This window comes from Pantherophis guttatus, chromosome 10, assembly GCF_059756535.1.
Source record: "Pantherophis guttatus breed Tessera chromosome 10, ASM5975653v1, whole genome shotgun sequence".
In the NCBI taxonomy this organism is placed as follows: domain Eukaryota; kingdom Metazoa; phylum Chordata; class Lepidosauria; order Squamata; family Colubridae; genus Pantherophis; species Pantherophis guttatus.
The window spans coordinates 10,170,622-10,187,867 of NC_142072.1; the positions used below are offsets into that span (position 1 = coordinate 10,170,622).

Here is a 17,246-nt window from a genome sequence, read left to right on the forward strand (position 1 = left end):
TTTTTTTTTTAATTTTAGTATCACTCATTTTACCCTTGGTTAACTGAACTATGTTTTAATTAACCCATTTGGAAAGTTCCACAGCAAACCAAATCATAAATGCACACAATGGGTTTGCATAATACACTAAATTAAACTGTTCCGTAAATCATGCAAATTCTTAACACAATGTATGAAATGAGTCCCCGTTTCCTTCTCTATCTGCCTTGTAGACCTCAAAAAAAAAAAATCTTTAAGGGATCATTCTTTCTCTTCTATTGAATCTCCCTATGCTGGAAATGATAGTGGACAGTCGATCAGACAATTATTCCTGGGTGGGGCAGGAATAACTGAAAAGGCAAAAACAGGACACCAATCTCGGTTGCTGGTCCATCCAGCTTCTAAGCCAGAAAATCCAGTCCAGTTCCCTGACCCTTTTGCTCCCACCTCCTTCATAAATGTATAAAGGCCAATGCTGAGACGATTGTATCTTGCAGAACAGGTTAGAGTTGGTTGGTATACATCTAACAGGTAAGTGGGGCTTGTAAGGTGGGATCCCCTTCAAGATGGTTGAGGGAGCAATTGTTGTCCTTCGGACCCAATTGCTCCAAATCTTGCTCTAATAAATGCTAGATTCGAATAGTAGATTTGGAGCTGTACTTCATCCAAGTTCTTAATTGTTATGTTCTTCCTGAAACATAACCAGAATAATCAGCTGTAGCAAAAGCCAACTCAAGTCTTAATGCCATCTCAAAGTCTAATGAGTTCATTGCAATGAAAGCTTTGGGGACTTTAGATGCTTGTGATCAAATCGGTCTCACTGTCATCTTTTAGGGCATTTATAAACCCCTGACTTATTATGGTGATGTCTTGTGTCTTGGATGTTCTACCAGGGGAAGTTTACAACCTATGTTGATTAATAATGTAATAATAGCATGGATAGCTGGAAAATATGACTTTTTTTGTTGAATTGTCAGATCCTCAACAAACCTAGCACATTATACAGATCTATCTAACCCATATAGTTCAGTATATCCAAAAACTTTGTTGGATGGATTGAATCATGGATATTTGTGAAGGGCCACTACCTAGATCAGGGATCGGCAACCTTAAACACTCAAAGAGCTATATGGACCCATTTCCCACAGAAAAGAAAACACCGGGAGCCACAAAACCCTTCCCATGCCTGACTATTTTCTGAGCAGCCACAGAACTAGCATATGTAGTTGAATTAAACATTCTGTTTTCTTCTGAAACTTTTCTTTTCTTGGATTTATCCATGGTTGGCCTATCGGGGGTCAAAAAGCTCAATACATCGTGTGCCCACGGGTATCACATATTGGCAGTTGTGATGCATTTTTTGAGTGACAGGGAGCTGCAGCAGAAGGGTGAAAGAGCCACATGTGGCTCCAGAGCAGCGGGTTGCTGACCCCTGACCTAGATAAAAGAAGATTTTGGGTTTCCAAAAATCTGAGTGGAGAATGGGTATTAAACTCTTGAAGTCTCCCAAGTTTAACTGGAATGCAGAATCAATTATCCACTGCTTCCTGTGAAACAATATGCAAACTAATATTATACAGTGATTAAAATACTGGGACTAGAAAGCAATACAGGTTCAAGTCCCTACTTGTTCACTCTCTTAGCAAAATGTATGTCAATGAATGTGTTCTCTTTATTAAATGAAAAGGCCCTTGAGCATCCAGAATACATTATTGAAATGCAAATACTTAAAAATAAATGAATGAATCATGCCTTGTAGCAACCTGGATATCCAAGTGCAGATACGCTCTGAATTTATATCAGAAATCGGAAGGCCATTTGCTATTAAATCCTGTAATCTAGTGGAAGAGCAGATTGTCTCCTATGCTGTGGCTGTCACAGTTAGAAGGCTTACAGTATTAAAAACGGGGTAAGAGGTGAGCATTCCAAGCTTTATTTATTTAAAAGGAGACAGGGGTCAGGTTAGAATCTTAAAAGAGAAGATCTGTAATGAGGAACGTTTAGCAGCTACTCTGAATTCTGTTGCTATTATGAGGAAGACTTGTGAAAGGTATCCGCAGGTTGTTTACAATTTTTCTTGAATTCCTCTCAAGGATGATTTATTGGTCATGAACTGCAGGAAGTCTCAGCAAAAGAAAGAGCCTGAGTCTTCTGTTGATGACTTGGTATTCCTAAAGCCAGGGGTGGGCTGCTGGGGGTTCACAAGGGTTCGGGAGAACCTCTAGATAAGATTCTGTGCAGTTCGGAGAACCCCTAAATCCCATTCCTGGCTGGCACTGCCCACCCTGCCCCTCCCAGGAGTCCCCACATGGCCTGTTTTGGATGCAGTTAAGTGCAGGGTACACACAGAGGGTCAGGGAGGGTGAAAAACGGGCCAGAGGCCAGAAACAGGCCCATTTCCAGCCTCCAAAGGGCCTCCGGAGCCTGGGGAGGCTGTTTTCACCCTCCCAGAGTCTCAAGGAAAGGCTCCGGAGCCCAGGGAGGGTAAAAATTCCCTCCCTCGCCATGGTGCAGGAGGCCGACTAGGCCACATCCACCATGGCCACACCCACCCAGCAACTAGGAAGAGAACCCCTTGCTAAAATTTTTGAAGCCCACCCCTGCCTAAAGCTGTTAGTGAATCTTTTTATTCCTCCCCTCTCCCCACTTTAAAATGCGTGCTAAAGCGACACTGAACTGGGAATGAGCCCTACTGGGCGTGATATCAAGACCAGCCCTTCCCATTTGGCAAAATTTTTAAAAAGGGAGATGCTGGAGGATGTTTGTTTGGGGCTGTTCTGGCTAAGTTCTCCTGGAGTGTTTCTTTGTCGGCGTTTTCTCTGAAAAATCCCTGGCTTATTTGGATTTAGAAGTTAAGCCGACAAAATGGGATGAAGGACATTCTCCAAAACAACATCCAGGAGACATCTCAGAAGATTTACTTCATCTGTTCTGCTGACAAACCATTGATTTATCCTTTGTATTTGTGGAATTGGGTTTGTTTTTTTCCTCCTTGACTCTGCACCTTAGCTTTGCCGGGGTGTTCTTCTCTATTTTGTAGGACTAAACTCTCACTGTAATATTTTTTTTTATTTTTTATTTGCAATCCAAATCAGTAGAAAGATGTCCAAAAAAACAAAATAAATCAGAATGCTTCAACTTCTACTTCACAGAAGAAGAATCTTCTTCTGTTCCTTATCATTATTTTGGGTCCAACTGTTTTTTTTTTTTCCTTTTATTTTTAGAAATACCTAATTTAACAGGATGGATTCAGCTACGCCAGATTGAGTTGATTCCATACATTTCTATTAAAACAGATTCTAATGCTAAAAAGAACTGGCTATGTTTTGAGGATATTGGCCTTTCAGACAGAGACATACACAGCCTTGGTCCAGCAGTCAAATGTCTGATTTTCCTGCTTCTATTAGAACTTTTAATTAAGAGTAAAGTTGGAAGGGACCTTGGAGGTCTTCTAGTCCAATCCTCTGCTCAAGCAGAAGACTCTATACCAGGAGTGTCAAACTCGCATTGTCACGGCGGCGTCACAAGACATATCAGGACTTTTTCCCCCTTCACTAAACAGGGCGTGGGCATAGCCAATGTGTGATGCATCCAGCCCATGGGCCGCAAGTTTGACAGCCCTGCTCTACACCATTTAGGACAAGTGGCTGTCCAGTCTCTTCTTAAAAATTTCCAGTAATGAAGCAGCACCCACCACTTCTGAAGGCAAGCAGTTCTACTGGTTAATTGTTCCTCACTGTTAGGAAGTTTCTCCTTAATGCCAGGTTGCTTCTCTCCTTGATTAGTTTCCATCCATTGTTTCTTATCTTGCCTTCTGGTGCTTTGGAAAATAAGTTGACCTCCTCTTCTTTGTGGCAGCCCCTCAAATACTGGAACTCTTCTATCATGTCACCCCTAGTCCTTCTTTTCTGTAGACTAGCCATACCGAAATCCTGCAACCATTCTTCATACGTTGTAGTCTTCAGACCTTTGGTCCTCTTAGTTGCTCTTCTCTCCACTTTTTCCAAAGTCTCAACATCTTTTTTTGTAATGCGGTGACCAAAACTCGATGCAGTATTCTAAGTGTGGCCTTACTTTCTTTTTAATTCCTGAGACAAGAACAACATCAGCACAGACCAGGTTCATTATCTAGTCTGGCAGCGGTTCAAACCAGGAGACGCTGCCAGAATTGTGAACTGTTAACCACTCCTCGACACCCATCTCTTAACCACTCCTCGACACCCCAGGGAAAGACGTTGATGTTTGAGCTCCTTTGCTTCTTTCAAATCAGATTCAGGATGGGGTGGTGTCCTTTGCTTCAAGCAACAAAATATCTTGGGCTGATTTTGTCAAGATACGCATGGTTAGCTTATTCCCCAATTTTATCCTCTTACCTTTCCAATATATAATATTCAAGATGGCTGGCAGTGATAGGGACCTTCTCAGTTGCTTCAGAATGCCAGGTTGATGTTCTCTTGGTTGATTTTGCCCCAGTGGCTTGAGACATTCCTTTTTAAGACACCATTCACTCTGTAGACCAGGGGTCTGCAACCTTAAATACTCAAAGAGCCATTTAGACCCATTTCCCACAGAAAAGAAAACACCGGGAGCCACAAAACTTGGGTGGGCAGAGAACCAGTTGTTAAAAAACACCGGGAACCACAAAATCCTTTTGACATCTCTCTCTCCCCACTCCCTCTCCCCCACCTCTCTCTGTATCTCTCTGTCTCTGCCCTGGCTGCTTCTCCATCTCCCACCATCGCCTGTACCTTCTCAGGCCAGGTGAGGAGTGACTGAGAGGGGAGGGCCAGGTGTGGGGCCAGCCAGTGGTGGGATCACCTGAGAGGGAGCCACAGCAGAGGGCCCAAAGAGCTGCATGCAGCTCTGGAGCTGCAGGTTGCTGACCCCTGCTGTAGACAATGAGCCACGGTGACGCAGTGGTTAGAGTGCAGTACTGCAGGCTACTTCTGCTGATCACCGACTGCCAGCAGTTTGGCAGATCGAATCTCACCAGGTTTAAGATTGACTCAGCCTTCCATCCTTCCAAGGTGAGTAAAATGAGGACCCAGATTGCTGGGAGCAAGAGGCTGACTCTGTAAACCGCTTAGAGAGGGCTGTAAAAGCACTATGAAGCGGTATATAAGTCTAAGTGCTAGTGCTAGACAATTAAAACAATTTTTTAGAAAGAACTACTGTTTGCTTTTGTCTGTTTTAAGATGTTTTTTGAACTCTTCTTTGCATTTTTAGAAATGTATTGGGGGGGGAGTTCTTTGTCTTTTAAGTATACTCAGTACAATTTTCTAGCTTTGGTAATTGGATATGCTTGATTAATTATCCCTGAACTATGAAATGAAACAAAGTCAGGCTTTGCAAATTCCTGGAGCGATAAACTAGGTCAGGAAATCAAAACATCCTGGAAGAAGACAGAAGAAAGCTACTTTTGTACCATTGCCAAAAAAAGGGGGGAAAAAGAAAAACCATTGCATAGAGCAGGGGTCTCCAACCTTGGCAACTCTAAGCTTGGCGGATTTCAGCTTTCCTGGCTGGGGAATTCTGGGAGTTGAAGTCCGCCAAGCTTAAAGTTGCCAAGGTTGGAGACCCCTAGCATAGAGGATGGATCCGATCTTAAAGGAAGGATCATTTAACTCAACAGAGACTTTACTTTTTAATAATAATTTTAAATGTTGTTATCAGTTTTCAGCAAAGCACACACATTGAAAGGCAAGGTAGAAATCTTTGGAGTGGTACGGTGCTCCCAGTTCAGACCAGATCGCCCGATCCGGTAGTGATGGCGGCGGGTGGTTCGGAGAACCGGTAGCAAAAATCCCTGCCCCCCACCCCCCACCATGCCCAGCTGTGCCGCACAATCATCAGAGGCTTTTTTTTTTTACTTTTAAAAGCATTTTTTCTACCACCTCTTCTGACGAAAAAATGCTTTTAAAAGTAAAAAAAAAGTCTCTGATGATCGCGCGGCTCAGCTGGGATCGTCAGAGGCTTTTCAAAGCATTTTTTTCTGCAACCTCTTGGCCGAAGAGGTGGTTAAAAAAAATGCTTTGAAAAGTCTCTGAGGATCCCAGCTGAGTTGCCTGATCGTCAGAGAGGCTTTTCAAAGCATTAGAAAAATGCTTTGAAAAGTTAAAAAAAAAAAAAGTTGGCCACGCCCACCGTCACATTACCCCCACCACCACCACCAAGCCACGCCCACAGGACTGGTAGTAACAAATTTTACATTTCACCCCTGGTACGGGTGGTGGGTCTACCCAATAAAATTCATATCTTGTTAGCAGTGGGGGGGGGAATTCTGTTTAGGTTTAATTGAATTGAGCTATGTGCCAATTGCTACAGAAACATCTTTTATTATACAGTTAGTCCTTACAACCGTTCGTTTAGTGACCGTTCAAAGTTACAACGGCACCGAAAAAAAGTAATTTATGGTCATTTTTCACACTTGCAACCATTGCAGCCTCCCCATGGTCACATGGTCAAAATCCAGACGCTTGGCAACTGGTGTCTATTTATGACGGTTGCGGTGTCCCTGGGGTCATGTGATCCCTCCCCTTTTGTGACCTTCTGACAAGCAAAATCCATGGGGAAGCCAGATTCACTTAACAACTATGTTACTAACTTAACACCTGCAGTGATTCACTTAACCACTGTGGCAGCAAAGGTCGTAAAATGGGGCAAAATTCATTTAAACATGTCTCCCCTAGCAGCAGAAATTTTGGACTCAGAGGTGGCCATACACAAGGACTACCTCTTTTTTTGTTTTTATTGTATTTAATTCAATTTACAGAGGTGTAGCTTACACCACTCAGAGCCGTTTGCAACTGGGGTAGCCTGTTAATTGAGTGAAATAAATAAGACTAGTAATACATGCTGAAAATTGCCCATCGGAATTGATACGATATGTACCCAGGGGTGGGCTGCTGGGGGTTCGCAGGGGTTCGGGAGAACCTCTAGCTAAGATTCTGTACAATTCGGAGAACCCCCAAATCCCACTCCTGGCTGGCCCTTCCCACCCTACCCATCCCCTCCCAGGAGTCCCCATGCGGCCCATTTTGGATGCAGGTAAGTGCAGGGCACGTGCAGAGGCTCGGGGAGGTTGAAAAACGGGCCTACCGGAAGTTAAGGACGGGCCTCCGGAGCCTGGGGAGGCCATTTTTGCCCTCCCGGAGGATTGAGAAAAGCCTCCAGAGTCTGGGGAGGGCAAAAATGCCCCCTCCCTGCCGCCATGGTGCAGGAGGCCGACTAGGCCACACCCACCATGGTCACACCCACCCAGTAACCGGGCAGAGAATCCCTTGCTAAAATTTTTGAAGCCCACCCCTGTATGTACCCTATAAAGCAATTACGGCTATTCACAGTGTTCTTTGCTAATTGGCTTCGAAGGCCAATTCCTGTTTGGGAAATTCTAAATCCACATTCGTTCTTCTCTCAAACTCTGATCAGTAGATAGGCAAGCGCTCACCTCCTGAGAGAAAACTTGGTATTTTCTCAGAAAGGTGGGGCAAAACATACCAGGCAGGACTGGTTTAAGATGTAGAAAACTGGCTCTTGTTTTTCTTTCCTTCTCCTTGCAGTGCTACCCTGGATGGTGCAATGTGGGCCATCCAGGAATCTCTGCTATGCTGTCTCCTCAGCCTTATGTCCAACCTGACAAGTTAAACCTGCCCTTTTGTCGATTCAAACTGGGCAAGAACCAGGACTCGGGAACAGCCACTCCCTGATCAGAGATACTTTTTCCCAGCAGAGTTTCAGTTGTTTGATTCTTTCCATCTGTCCCTTGCTTTAATTCCGAGGCCCAAAGAAATGGCAATGTATTTTAATTCATAAATTCCGTGTCCAGTTTGGGAAGCAGAAAAAGACGGAATCAAATGGTTGAACGTGTTTGTCAGCCACAGTGTAGACCAAGCTTGTCCAAAACAGGCAGCCCATGAGCTGCATGAGGCCCTGGATAGCTAGTAAGATGGTAAAATTTTTAACATTATGTGATATGCATAGATTAACTACATTATGTATTTTATATATGGCCCAAGACGATTCCTCTTCATTCAGTGTGGTCCAGGCAAGCCAAAAGTTTGGACATCCATGGTACAGATTATTTCCTGTTCTGAATTCTCTCTTTTCTGAAGCTTCCTTCTCCCCCTCTGCTTCTCCTCCTCCTCCTCTTTTTCCTTTTCCTTTTCCTTTTCCTCCTCCTCCTCCTCCTCCTCCTCCTTCTCCTCCTCCTCCTCCTCCTCCTCCTCTTCTCCCTTCTGCTTTTAACTGCTCCTTCTCCTTCTCTCAACTCACTTAGCACTAAATATGTTGATTGCTCTTTACTATGAATGATTTCGGATCATAAATATCTCTGGCATTCCAGATGGTACTTCACCATAGTCAGCTAATGGAATCTGAATGTCAACAACAACTTTGTTCAGCTTTGGACCACATGAAACATATTCCTCTAGGCTTCAGAAATGGCAAGCAGAACTTTCCTTGAAAATGTGGGGATTGGAAAAGAGGGGATGGGGTTCCCTAAATTGCTTGTGGATTCCCATTCTTCAGGTTAGATAAGATACATGATAAACAATATATTATTGGGGGACGCAGTGGCTCAGTGGCTAAGACACTGAGCTTGTCGATCGACAGATCGGAGGTTCAGCGGTTCGAATCCCTAGCGCCGCATAACGGGATGAGCTCCCGTTACTTGTCCCAGCTTCTGCCAACCTAGCAGTTCGAAAGCACCTAAAAAAGGCAAGTAGAAAAATAGGGACCACCTTTGGTGGGAAGGTAACAGCGTTCCGTGCGCCTTTGGCATTTAATCATGCCAGCCACATGACCACGGAGACGTCTTTGGACAGCGCTGGCTCTTTGGCTTTGAAACGGAGATGAGCACCGCCCCCTAGAGTTGGGAACGACTAGCACATATGTGCAAGGGGAACCTTTACCTTTACCTTTAAAGAATATATTGTTGCAATAGCAACAGCACTTAGACTTATATACCGCTTCATAGTGCTTTTACAGCCCGCTCTAAGCAGTTTACAGATTCAGCATATTGCCCCCAACAATCTGGGTCTTCATTTTACCGACCTCGGAAAGGATGGAAGGCTGAGTCAACCTTGAGCCGGTGAGATTTGAACTGCCGAACTGCAGCTAGCAGTCAGCTGAAGTAGCCTGCAGTGCTGCACTCTAACCACTGCGCCACCTCGGCACCTCTATTTTTCCCAAGCATTCAATATTAATTCCTTCAATCTTTCAGGAATCTTTTGGAGAGGTCAAAAGCAGAAGAGTAGTTCCGTCAATGCACCTGTTGGCCCGGGAACCAAATGCATTTTTGAAATACATTCTTTTTACTTTGTATGCTGCCTCCTCCTTATACTTCTCACTTGTGCAAACTTTGAAGCATTTCAAGCCGTTGAATCAAAAGACTGGGAGTATCTAGGAAGTTGCGGGCTTAAAATGCATGTTTTCAAAAAAAGTAGCTAAGCATATCAGCAGTGTTTTCTGGTGTACTGCAGAAAATACACAAAAAAGTATGTGTTGATACAAATGTACATGCCATGGAACACCTGGACTACAAACAACCAGCTTGTTAGCTAATTGGCAAACCAAAACATATTAACATTTTATTAAGTGCAGATGTGGAAGGTATTATAGAAGCTGGCTCGTGCAAATGCCCTTTACTCCAAAAAAGGCGAAAGAATTGAGAAAAGTTGATTTTTTCCCCCTTCATTTAGCGAATCGTTTTATGTTTATTTGTTTGTTTGTTTGCTTCCCTTCTGCAGAATTTGAGGACTGGTATCCAAGGAACCATTCCTGGAAAACATGGCAGAAAAAAGATCTCCCTTTGTTGTGGGGCTATTAGTGATGGGCAATGTTATTATTATGGTAAGAGAGCTACAAGCAATACAGTAATGTATCTTGGCAATGGGAAAATTCCTGGGTATTGATTTTGGTATCTGAAAAATAAGATGGGGATAGAAGGACCTAGCTTGTGTTTCTGATTAAAAAAAAAAACATTTTTGGAATGTTGACTTAAACTGGGTGTCAGCAAACTGCGGCTCTTTGGGTCCTCTGCTGTGGCTCCCTGTCTGATCATTGGCTAGCCCCACCCCTTGCCCTCCCCTCCCAGTCACTCCTCGCCTGGCCTTGGAAATCTGAGAGATACAGAGAGGGGGAGAGAGAGAGGGAGAAAAAGACATAGATACAGAGAGAGAGAGATACAGAGAAAGGTGAGAGAGGGGGGAGATAGAGAGGGAGAGGTGGAGAGAGAGAGAGATACAGAGAGAGGGGAGAGAGAGAGAGACAGAGGGGGGAGAGACAGAGAGACAGAGAGGGAGGAGAGAGACAGAGAGAGGGAGAGAGAGGGGAAGAGAGAGATACAGAGAGAGGGGGAGAGGGAGAGGGGGAGAAAGAGATACAGAGAGGGGGAGAGAGAGGGAGAGGGAGAGAGAGAGAGAAATACAGACAGAGGGGGAGATAGAGAGGGAGAGGGGAGAGAGATACAGAGAGGGGGGAGAGAGAGAGGCATAGAGAGATAGAGAGAGAAGGAGGTGGAGAGAGAGGGAGAATGAGAGAAAAGGGTTTTGTGGTTCCTGGTGTTTTTTAACCACCGGTTCTCTGCCCTAATGACCAACTGGGTAGGCGTGGCTAGGGGGGGTCATGTGACTGGGTGGGAATGAGTGATGTGGAGTTGACCACGCCCAGCCAGTTTTTGTGGCTCCCGGTGTTTTCTGTGGGAAATGGGTCCAAATGACTCTGAGTGTTTAAGGTTGCAGACATCATTCATTGTATTTTGTTGAATGAATCATCGTTGGCCACATTCCCATAAACCACCACCGTGGGGTTGCTATAACACATGAAATGCGAAATGCACAACTTGAGCCTCTCCCCCCCCCCCCAAATTACACAGGACCCTGAAAAGGTGTGGCTGTAGCACTGGGAGATTACAAAAGGAAGCTGAATTGCTAACTCAACAACCCACTGCATGACTCCCCTTGGACATGCTCGATGGCAAAGAACCCGGTTTGATTTCTGGTAGTTTGGTGGCTAAGAACCTTCCTCTGTTTCTACAGCTTTCAGGGCTGGCACTTTGTGCTGAGTCTATTTGGGTAACAGCCGATCCCTATAAAGTCTACCCCATCCTGGGGGTCACCGGCAAAGACGATGTCTATGCAGGCGCCTGGATCTCCATTTTCACTGGGTTTTGCTTCTTCTGCGTTTGCGTCTTTGGCATCATCAGCCTTGTGAATGACAACCGCCTCATGGTGTTGTTGGTGAGTAACAAGAAGAATCCGTCTTCTCTCAACTCTACGTTTTCTCAACATAATCAGGTCAATACAAGTCGTCCTCAACCAGGGATGGGTTCTAAAAATTTTTACTACTCGTTCTGTGGGCGTGACTTATTTTGTGGGCATGGCTTTGAGTGTTGCCCCGTTCACGACTTTTGCTGCAGTTGTTCAGTGACTCACCGGGGTTGTTAAGTGAATCACAATGTCATTAAGCGAATCTGACTTCCCCCCATTGACTTTGCTTTCTAGACATCTACATACTGTCTAGAGTTCAGTTCAAAAATGGTGTAGATACTGAACATTCATCAAAATCTCTTCTATATCGATTTGGTTATCCCTCTGCGTTATCTACAAATCAAGGGATACAATAATTATCTCTAGTCCATAGTGAATATCCTGGGGAATAATGTATCCAGATGTGGTGGGTTGTTGTTGTTGTTGTTGACATTGAATCTTATTCTCTATTTTCTTACTTTTCAGTACCTGGTACTGATCCTGGTTGTCTACTTGTTTGAATGTGCCTCTTGCATCAGCTCCTACACACATCGTGATTTCGTAAGTACAGGGAGCACATTCTTCCCAACTTGGGCTTCTAAAAGCACGATTTTTGGCTCACTCCACTGGGACAGAAGGACACAGTATTTCCCAATGTCTGCTTTTATCATGGTGAAATGATCCACCCAAAACATAATTCAGTCTGGGAATTTTAATGAAGCTTCATTTTTGTCCTTTGTCAGCCCCATTACTCTAATTAACTCTGTGGTAGGCTTGTATGGTACATAATATGCGAACGTTAGCGAATGATCTGTTTGCTCTTCAAAAAATTTCAGGATAACCAATGCTTGGAGAAAGCTTGTACATCTTTGTCCACAAATAGACAAGAAAGGCCATAATTGCTTATTATATAAGGATCTGGATCCTTTGATCCGACAGCTCACATCGATTCATATAGCTTTCATTTCTGTTGCAGAATTGGCGTTAAGATCGAACTAAAATGATTTCTGGAGGCAGGGGTGGGCTTCAAAGATTTTAGCAAAGGGTTCTCTGCCCGGTTGCTGCGTGGGCGTGACCATGGTAGGCGTGGCCTAGTCAGCCTCCTGCACCATGGTAGAGGGGATGTTTTTGCCCTCCCGGGCTCTAGAGGTTTTCCTCTAGGGAGGGTGAAAACAGCCTCCCCAGGCTCCAGAGGCCCTCTGGAGGCTGGAAATGAGCCTGTTTCCAGCCTTCCCGTATTTCCAGTAGGCCCGTTTTTCGCCCTCTCTGAGCCTCCGCACACACCCCTGCACTTACCTGCATCCAAAAGAGGCTGCGTGGGGACTCCTGGGAGGGGTGGGTGGGGCGGGGCCAGCCAGGAGTGGGATTTGGGGGTTCTCCAAACTGCACAGAATCTTAGCTAGAGGTTCTCACGAACCCCTACGAACCCTCAGCAGCCCACTCCTGTCTGGAAGGGGGGAAAAGTCATTTTGTCTCATCCTAAAAAAGCAAAACAATCTAGAAACCTTTGGGTCTTTCTTCTCTTTTTGGAATGGTTTTTTTTTTTTCATAGATTGCACAGTTAAAAAAGAAAAACCAGAATTGCAGTGCAAAAAGAGAAATGTCTTTGGAAATGTAGAAATCTGTTTGCCTATGTAGGCTGAAACTTTGGAAGTGAAATATTTGTGTACCTGGGCTTGGGGAATGCAGCTGACCAACATTCTCTCCTTCTTCCCCACCCCAGGTAGCATCAAATTCCAAACTGGTAACCAAACAGATGCTGGGCTTCTACGCATCTGACACAGACCAAGGCCGGGAACTCACCCGGATGTGGGACCGTTTCATGATGGAGGTACATATCATTGTCCAGTCTTTGAGAATACATCATCCAGATGTAGCTCCAGAATGCATAGTGTAGGGACTGTGACAGTCATACAACGTTGCTGCCAGGCTGAGTCAAAATGCTAGGGATTGGGGACAGGACTTTCTGGTTTTTCTTTGAAGACGTTTCACTTCTCATCCAAGGAGCTTCTTCAGAGCCGAAGAAGCTTCTTGGATGAGAAGCAAAACGTCTCAAAAGAAAAACCAGAAAGTTCAGTCGCCTCTTGAAAAAGCACCTTTGGGACAACCATGACTTGGATGACTGAGAATCTCCATAGACATTTAGTGTTTGGGAACTTTGAAGATAGGGGAAGGATTGGAGTGAAACCAAAAGGCAACATTAGGTATGGAGCAGTAGCTATGCTCAACTACCAGCCAGGGGGGAAAAATAGTTCTCATCAGCTATCAATTCTTTGCAAAAAAATAATGATAAGCTTCAAAGCTGTGAAATTCGAAACAACTCAAATCAGTCTTAACTTTCTAATGGAAGAGTTGGGTGGCAGAAAGTCTAGTCAAGAGAAAGTACCCCAAAAGGCAGCAAAATATCCTTTATAACAGTGGTCACCAACTGGTGGTCCATGAGAAAATGTTGGTGGTCCACAGAAAAATTATTTGCATTTTTTATATTGCACTAAATCAAGGATCCTCAAACTACGGCCCCTGAGCTGGATACATGCAACGAACGCTTGTGTTACTGCAGAGAGACTCCCCCTTCAGGGTCTTTTAGTGTGGGTCAGAGGGGGGCAGAAATTCTAACTTGAGATCTGCTTCAGCCTCCTGGTGCGGGGCTTTGGGCAAAGACTGGAGGGAAGCACCGCTGATGGCGAAGAGCCGGAGGGCCTCGTTCCAGTGGGACTGCATCATGGCCTGGAACTGGCTGACCATCTGAGTCCGCTGAGTCTCCAGGCATCGGTACCTGGCCTTGCACTCCCGCAGGTCTTCCCTCTGCTTGGAAAGCCTATGCTCGTAGTCCTCAGTGAGGTGCTTCTGCTGAGCCTCCTTCTCGGTCAGATCCAATTTGAACTGTTTTGCCAACTCTTTCTCGTGGTGGCTACTTAGCTCCAACAATTGCTTCCTGTTGGGGCCCTAAGGAGCCCGGGCAGGCAGGCAAGGAGTGGCTAGAAGGGGAGGGGTGAGTAGAGGCTCTTGATGCAAGTGACATCAAGTTGGCCATGCCCACCTAGTCACATGCCCACCAGCCACGCCCACCCAGCTGGTCATTAAGCAGACCATATTAGTGGTCCACGGGATTTAAAATTATGAATTTAGTGGTCCCTGAGGTCCGTAAGGTTGGTGACCCCTGCTTTATAATGTGGCTCTTCGCAATAAGCACCCTGTTATTAACACAGCTGCCTGCAATTACTGCTGGTTCGAATCTCTCCAAGGCTCAAGGTTGACTCAGCCTTCCATCCTTTCTAAGGTAGGTGAAATGAGGACCCAGTTTGTGGGGGCAATAAGCTGACTTTGTATAAAATATACAAAAGTATGAAGGCTATTGCTTAACGCATTGTAAGCTGCCCTGAGTCTCCGGAGAAGGGCGGCATATAAATCAAATTTAAAAATAAATAAATAAATAAATAAATACTGTATATGATCTTTCTTTTCACCTGTTCACTTTTAGCAACAGTGCTGCGGTGCCAATGACCCCTTGGACTGGGTAAACTATACCTCTGTATTCCGAAGTCGGTACTCTGAAGCAGTGGCACCTTGGCCATTCTACTGCTGCAAACGTGATCGAAACTTTATCATCGTCAATGAGGAGGGCTGCAGATTGGGGCACATTGATTACATCAACACTCAGGTACCAAAGTCTTCCATCTTTGTCCTGATGTTTACCTGCCGTTTTGGGCCTTCTTGGGGATATTGGTACCGTCGGCAGCTCCTCTCTTCAAGGCAATCTCACTGCTTTGTTCTTCCCTTCTCAGGGCTGCTTTGAACACATTAAGCACGCAGTACAGAGCTACGCCTGGGGCGTCTCCTGGTTTGGCTTTGCCATTCTTATGTTCACAGTAAGTCATAGCAGAAAGGCTTGTTTTGATGTGTTGGGGCTGCAATTCCAAAATTTTCTGGTGGGAACTATAGGAGTGATGGCTTAAGAACTCAAGAGATTGAGGAAAGGTTGTAGCTTGAAAATTGAGAGACCATCTTAATGAAGTTCTGCTTATCCGTGAAGTTTATCCTGAATGTACTCCACTCTTATCTGTCCTCAAAAACATCTTCAGTATCCCAGTTTCCACAAGGACCAACCAAGTGTTCATAGGAAACTCATCAGCAGGGCTAGAGGACAATAGTCCCCTCCTGGTGCTACTCTTCAAGAACTTCAATAGAAGACAATATATGTAGTTTGGGGATTGAACAGTGGAGTCCTTGGTGCTCTCTGAGCTTGGTTATTTGTTTGCAGACATTTCATTACCCAACTCAGTAGCATCATCAGTAGGTCTGATGATGCAGATCTTCAAGAACTGATATGTAGTGCATATTTCTGCCTGTTAGACAACATCTAGTTGATGTGCCTTCGAGCCAAGCTGTCTCAACCTAGTATTCCTTAGATATATTTGGCCTACAATTCTTCAGTGTGCCTACAAATTCATAGAATATAATCCCAATTCATCCATAGGCCATCAAATAAGCAATTCTTTTAGAAGTCTTTCCTAAATTGGTGTGTTTTCCATTTCAAAACCAACTTTAATTTAGGTTGTAGTTGCTTACCCTTGGCAAGGGATTGGATCGGTTGAGCTCTAAGGTTCCCTCCAGTCCTTATGCTGCATGAGTGTGTGAGGATAAAATCAAAGAAGAGGTGGTGGTGGGATGGGACAGATAATTTCGCTTGAGGTACTCAGAAGGGGATGTGGTGGATCAATGGCTAAGACGCCGAGCTTGTCGATCAGCAGTTCGAATCCCTAGTGCCGCCTAACGGGGTGAGCTCCCGTTACTTGTCCCAGCTTCTGCCAACCTAGAAGTTCGAAAGCACGTAATAAATGCAAGTAGAAAAATAAGGACCACCTTTGGTGGGAAGGTAACAGCATTCCGTGTGCCTTTGGTGTTTATTCATGCCAGCCACATGACCACAGGGACGTCTTCGGACACCGCTGCCTCTTTGGCTTTGAAATGGAGACGAGCACCATCCACTAGAGTTGGGAACGACTAGCACATATGTGCAAGGGAAATCTTTACCTTTACTCAGGATCAGAAAAGGGAACCACACCATTACAAAAAATTAAATAGGGGCTTGGAATAAAAGAGTATTTTTGTGTGTTTTTTTCCCCAGTGTCCTATCGTTCTTCTGGCTATATACCATTACACCACAATGTGAACAATTCCAGCCAAGTAAGTGGAATTTTTCCTAAGAAGAGGAAGATGATGAGCAAAGGGATGGAGCCCTTCCTTGAGGAGTGAGAAAAAAAATCTCCCTCTATGGATTCCCTCTATACTATAACATGTTCTCCAAGTCATGGCTACTCCCCTAAGATTGCTTTGGGTATAGAGGTTTATTGGGCATCTCTGGAAAAATCATCTCAACTACTTTAATAAAGCCTTTTTTAAAAAAAAAAATGTATAGTAAATGTTATCTGGTAGGTGTGAGATTTTTCTTTTAAAAAAATTTCTTTGTGAAATTCTGTAAGGAACTTGATCTGTGTCCAAGCTGTGTGTATTCACCGAGAATGCCCCAGGAATTCAAATCAACTCGATCTGACAATTCAATTTGGGTTTCTAAAAATAGGATCGCAATGATAAAAAGCAAAACCCTATAATCTCCCTCTCTCTCTCTCTTTCTCCTTCTCCACCCCTCTCTCTACGTATATAACTAAGCCAGTGGGATTTACAAAGGTTTAAATGGCATAAAAACTCACCCTGCATTGACCTAGAAAATTATTCAGACATGGAGCATTTTTCATATGCTAGATAATTCCCAATACTGTACTGGGAATAGTCCCAATCCCAGTCCCAACAGATTGGAATGGATTGGCAAGGAGAGGTCAGGCTGGTGCTCAAGGTAGATCAGTCTGTCCATTTATCCATCTTTCTGTCCGGTCTGTCCATCTGTTCATCCATCAGCCTGTCCAACTTTCTGTCCTCTGTTCATCCATGCATGGCTGTCCATCTGTCCTATCTTTTTTTGTTGTTGTTAGTTGCGAAGTCGTTTCCGACCCATCGTGACAA

At 44.5% G+C, this 17,246-nt stretch overlaps 1 protein-coding gene across 5 annotated transcripts; it reads left to right on the forward strand.

The window, feature by feature from the left end:
- The first annotated feature begins 472 nt into the window (after nucleotides 1–472).
- UPK1A (uroplakin 1A) lies at nucleotides 473–16,637 on the forward strand. 5 transcript variants are annotated; one of them, XM_034423544.3, is made up of 8 exons: nucleotides 473–510; nucleotides 9,726–9,828; nucleotides 11,016–11,216; nucleotides 11,712–11,786; nucleotides 12,949–13,056; nucleotides 14,707–14,886; nucleotides 15,011–15,094; nucleotides 16,354–16,637. In XM_034423544.3, the coding sequence occupies exons 2-8, from the start codon at nucleotides 9,766–9,768 to the stop codon at nucleotides 16,396–16,398; spliced, it is 756 nt and encodes a 251-aa protein (XP_034279435.1). In that variant the 5' UTR covers nucleotides 473–510; nucleotides 9,726–9,765; the 3' UTR covers nucleotides 16,399–16,637. The 5 variants fall into 5 exon arrangements, with proteins under 5 accessions (XP_034279435.1, XP_034279434.1, XP_087732701.1 ...); XM_034423543.3 differs by lacking the exon at nucleotides 473–510 and adding an exon at nucleotides 1,735–1,895; XM_087876575.1 differs by lacking the exon at nucleotides 473–510 and adding an exon at nucleotides 1,834–1,888.
- The last annotated feature ends 609 nt before the right edge of the window (nucleotides 16,638–17,246 follow it).